The sequence below is a fragment of the Festucalex cinctus genome, chromosome 17 (genome assembly GCF_051991245.1).
Source record: "Festucalex cinctus isolate MCC-2025b chromosome 17, RoL_Fcin_1.0, whole genome shotgun sequence".
NCBI classification, from domain to species: domain Eukaryota; kingdom Metazoa; phylum Chordata; class Actinopteri; order Syngnathiformes; family Syngnathidae; genus Festucalex; species Festucalex cinctus.
This window is the reverse complement of record NC_135427.1, coordinates 10,846,394-10,850,577: the sequence shown is the minus strand read 5'-3', so window position 1 is coordinate 10,850,577 and position 4,184 is coordinate 10,846,394. Positions and strand designations below refer to the sequence as shown.

The following is a 4,184-nucleotide window of genomic DNA, read 5'->3' as shown; positions in this document are numbered from 1 at the left end:
TGTTGGAGGTTTTGAACACTTTCCTCACCTACAATGTCTAAACCAATTTGTATGCACACTACAGAGAGAATGGATTTCTGGTACCTAAGGTACAATCTGCACTAATGTACCTTATCGGGCTAATTACAGAATTTATTCAAGGGTAAAAAAGCCTTTGAGCCCCAGAGCCAATCCAGCATACCCCCGAAAGGTACAAGGATATATAGCAGCTAATAGAATACAAAGGGTACTGCAACTGATTGCTGATAGAAGAACCTGCCGAGTCGAGTGGTATCACAGCTTATTGAGGTCAGATTACAGTCCTATCCAGACATCTGTCACCCTCTCTCTTGGCGTCACTAACCGGCCCACTTAGGCAGATGGGCCTCCTGCTGTGGCCCATAGCCTCGTTACACTGGGTGGCTGACCAAGTCACATATCTGTAAAATCCAGAGACAACGGAACAAGTCAATCAGTGTGGTGAAGGAGCAGTCCCCAAAACAGAAATACACCTGAGTGTATCTCATGTCTCCTGCTGCCTTAAGTGTTACGTCAAGGAAGCTTAAGCTAATAGGCTTAGGTCACATAGCCTGTCCATGTCGCGTCCTGCCCTTAACAGGGTTGTTTCCCATGCTCCTCTAGGAACATGGATGGTTTTTGTGTCGCGTTATACATTGCTTTTGTGGCTCATCTCATCACTCCTGGATCGTCAACTTGTCTGAAGGGTTGCTCCTGCACAGATGAGACCCTGGGAAGGTGAGTCAACTCTAGTTTGTGAAAGCCAGGTCATATTTGAAGAGTCCTCATTTCCCTTTCCGGTAATAACATCTAGGTCTTTGCTATGTATGGAAGCCCCCATGAGTCAAATTCCGGAGGACATCCCACATAATTTCACAAAGATTCGTGTGGAAAACTGCCACCTGGCGGAGCTACCTCGAGGAGCCTTCTCCAAAGTCGGTGCCTTGGAGTTCCTTTGGCTAAATTTCAATGATATCACCCTGATGAACATCAAAAGCCTACAGGGGCTGGCAAACCTGGCCGAGTTGCGGCTGCAGGGCAACAAGCTGACTTCAGTTCCATGGACTGCATTTCAGGACACGCCGAAGCTCAAAATTCTGGACCTGAAACACAATCGTCTGGATGTCCTACCGGAACATTCCCTGAAACACTTAGCTGTGCTGACCTACTTAGATTTATCCTTCAACCAGCTTAGTGTTATATCAAAAGATGTGTTCATAAACTGGCCCCTTTACCAGAAAGCAGTGAGAGTATGGGCAAAGGAGGGACTGGTCTCCAATGTGGTCTTAGCGCTGCACGACAACCCCTGGCTGTGCGACTGCCGCCTCAAAGGCTTTGTGGAGTTCATCCGAGTGGTTGGCCCTCCCATCATTCTAATGAACTCTTATTTGAAGTGTTCGGGCCCCGCCTCTAAAACGGACAATTTTTTCCACAAGATCCAGTTGAAAACATGCACAAAACCTGTGGCCTCTGCCCCAGAGACTAACATTAGTGTGGCTCACGGAACAAATGCAACACTCTCATGCTTAGTCAAGGCCAGGCCGGGCCCAACCATTGAGTGGATGTACAGTCAGAAGATTATAAAAGGATTTACGGGTAAGATTTTTTATTTTTTTTTAAATACCATTGTCCATTAAACAGTTGTAAAGCTGCTGTCGGAGCACTCTAACCACATTTCTAGCTAGCAGTATTGTTCACTCTCGCATTCATCTGGCTTAATTTCCAGTTGGTGGTGGGTAGACAGGAAGGTGCTACTTTATGTCACCTACAAAACAATACACAAGTATAGCAGATTAGTATAATAGCAATTTGACACAGTCAGGGTTATCTTTGACTCAGTGTTTGAAGATTGTTGTTACATTTAAACCCTCTGTAGGAAATAGTTGGCAGCCAAGGCCAGGGACAAGAGCTAGATTTTAGGGACAGTACCTGGGTCAAAAACGTTGGGGGGAGGGGAGGAGTAAATTGGTGGTTGGTAGGAAGAAGTTTGCTGGAAATGAAGACGCTAGAGTGGACATTCATCAACGTGGTTAGGCAAGACTTGCAGATAGCTCAAGTTTGAACAGAATTACCGACTGGAAGAGATGTAGAAGGATGATTAGCTTTTGTAACCCTCAATTGAGCTTAGTCCAAAGCGGAAAAAGAAGATGACAACCTTGGTCCAGAAAACTAGCTGAAAGACATGTCCTAAAACGGGAATTGAGTTACCACTGGACCGTACTGTCAAATTACTTCAATAACAGGAAGAGTGCAGTTGTCAGTGTAAGAGTAATTTTGGACTTATTCCCATTCTGTGCCCATTGTTATGGAAGTGACAATTCTCTTTCCACTAGTTAACAGCCAGGAACTCCGCCTTATAAGTACCATATTGCCGCAGTTGAGTATGAATGATTTTAGAGACACAACTTTCGTCTTAAACCAAGAGGTAAAGACACATGATCTAGTTCCGTTTTCTCCATACAGCAATTGTGACTCCCATCGACGAGGAAACCGTCAACTCCACTCTGGTGATCCCTTCCTTGCACCTAGTGAATGGAGGACTGTACACCTGCTTGGCCAACAATTTCATCGGCAACTCCTCTGTTGGGATCACAGTGAACGTCAGTGCTTTGAGTAACTCTGCTCCTCTCCCGCCACCTTCACCCATCCTTTCCCCAGACGAGAACACCTACATTGACATCCGCATCACCAAGCAGACAGTTTATGGCATCACCCTGGAGTGGCGCGCAGCCACCGACAACCCGGCAGAAACATGGTTCACCATCCACTTTGGCAAGTATGACTCACCCAAAAGGGAGACCATCTACATCGGACCAGGAATCAACAGCTATTCAGTCAATGATTTGCTTCCTATTACCAAATATGAGGTGTGCGTGACGCTGAGGAACCACCCGCCGCGGGAAGGCCAGTGTGTCGTCTTTGTGACAGGAAGTGACGTCAGCGAGATGGAGCAGAGGGAGCGTCTGATCCATATCGTTGTTGTCGTGTGCGTCATGGTGCTATCCGTGCCAGTCGGCATGTACGCCTGCACCACCGAGGCCCGCTTCAGCTGTGTGGAGAGTTGTGGGAATGTGTTGAGAAAGCGACATTGGCGGTCTCACAATGGGAACCTGCAGGAGGCAGTGAGTCAGGGGGCGGAAAGTCCGTGTCCCGAGAGTCACGGGCCCGAGAGTCTGGGCACCTTTGACAGCCTGCAGGCGGCCAGTGATGAAATCCTGTGCAAGAACTTGCAGGAAAATGCCAAAAAGAAGCACAAGTCTGATGACCGATGCAGAGGAGGAAGTGCGGCCTATCTGTACTAAATCAGATAAACCTATCCATCAAAACATTTTCTATACCACTTATAGGAACTGGAGCTAATCCTTGTTGACTTTGGGTGAAAGGCAGACTACAACCTGGACTGGTTGCTGTTCAATCACAAGTCACGTTTTGTGAAAAACCACAATTCACACAAACCATCACATAAACCAATAACTCCGCCTTTTTTTCTTTTACTGTAATAAGTGTTTATATTTACTTTTTAATGTATGAAAGGATTTCTATTCCTTTTTCTATTTTGATACTGAAATGTATACACATTATCACTTCATAACATTTTTGTCTTATGAAAAATATGTATCATTCCTGGATTAAAATGACAGACAAATGCTGAGGCATTCTTTTTTTTCTTCTTTTTTTTTTTTTTTTTTTTAAAGCACAATCACTCAGAGGATTTGTTACATAAGTGCTATATTCCCGTGCATTTATCCATACACTCCTAAGAAGATTAGAGTGATTTTCTCTCTGAACCCTTGTCAGCGGGACATGATATTTCCATTTAATGACAGGTCTCATTGCCCATGTTCTGCACATTGATTGGTAAGGCAAATCCATGTAAATGCTGTACATAATTTATTATTTTTTTATTGCAATTTTAGCAACGATGTCAGCTTAGAATTTTACAACAACAAAAAAACAGTTGTGGAAAAATTGATTTTCAAATGCTGTCAGAATTTAGAATTTTTCTCTGGCCTGTCCTGTTTATATGATTTTTAAAATGTGGTCAATGTTACCACAAACTTTTTTTCAACCTCTTATTTGCAAACGTTTTCTTTTATGCTAATTTAAGCACTAATTATTATAGCATGCTAACATCCTGAAACTAGCACAATGTTCATGCTGTGGCATCACCATAACTGTTCAGTTTT

General features: G+C 44.1%; 1 protein-coding gene across 3 annotated transcripts; it reads left to right on the top strand.

Annotated features, from left to right (window-relative positions):
• Positions 1–435: 435 nt before the first annotated feature.
• On the top strand, positions 436–3,649 carry LOC144005439 (leucine-rich repeat, immunoglobulin-like domain and transmembrane domain-containing protein 2). 3 transcript variants are annotated; one of them, XM_077503608.1, is made up of 3 exons: positions 436–735; positions 832–1,593; positions 2,461–3,649. In XM_077503608.1, the coding sequence occupies exons 1-3, from the start codon at positions 720–722 to the stop codon at positions 3,297–3,299; spliced, it is 1,617 nt and encodes a 538-aa protein (XP_077359734.1). In that variant the 5' UTR covers positions 436–719; the 3' UTR covers positions 3,300–3,649. The 3 variants fall into 3 exon arrangements, with proteins under 3 accessions (XP_077359734.1, XP_077359735.1, XP_077359733.1); XM_077503609.1 differs by having other exon boundaries at positions 437–735; positions 812–1,593; positions 2,656–3,649; XM_077503607.1 differs by having other exon boundaries at positions 439–735; positions 812–1,593.
• The last annotated feature ends 535 nt before the right edge of the window (positions 3,650–4,184 follow it).

Excerpts from the sequence above, each read along its gene's own strand:
- LOC144005439 (XM_077503607.1), top strand. The coding sequence starts at position 626 with ATGGATGGTTTTTGTGTCGCGTTATACATTGCTTTTGTGGCTCATCTC. Across the intron at positions 736-811 it reads ACAGATGAGACCCTGGGAAG|GTCTTTGCTATGTATGGAAG; the intron begins GTGAGTCAACTC and ends AATAACATCTAG. Across the intron at positions 1,594-2,460 it reads GATTATAAAAGGATTTACGG|CAATTGTGACTCCCATCGAC; the intron begins GTAAGATTTTTT and ends TTCTCCATACAG.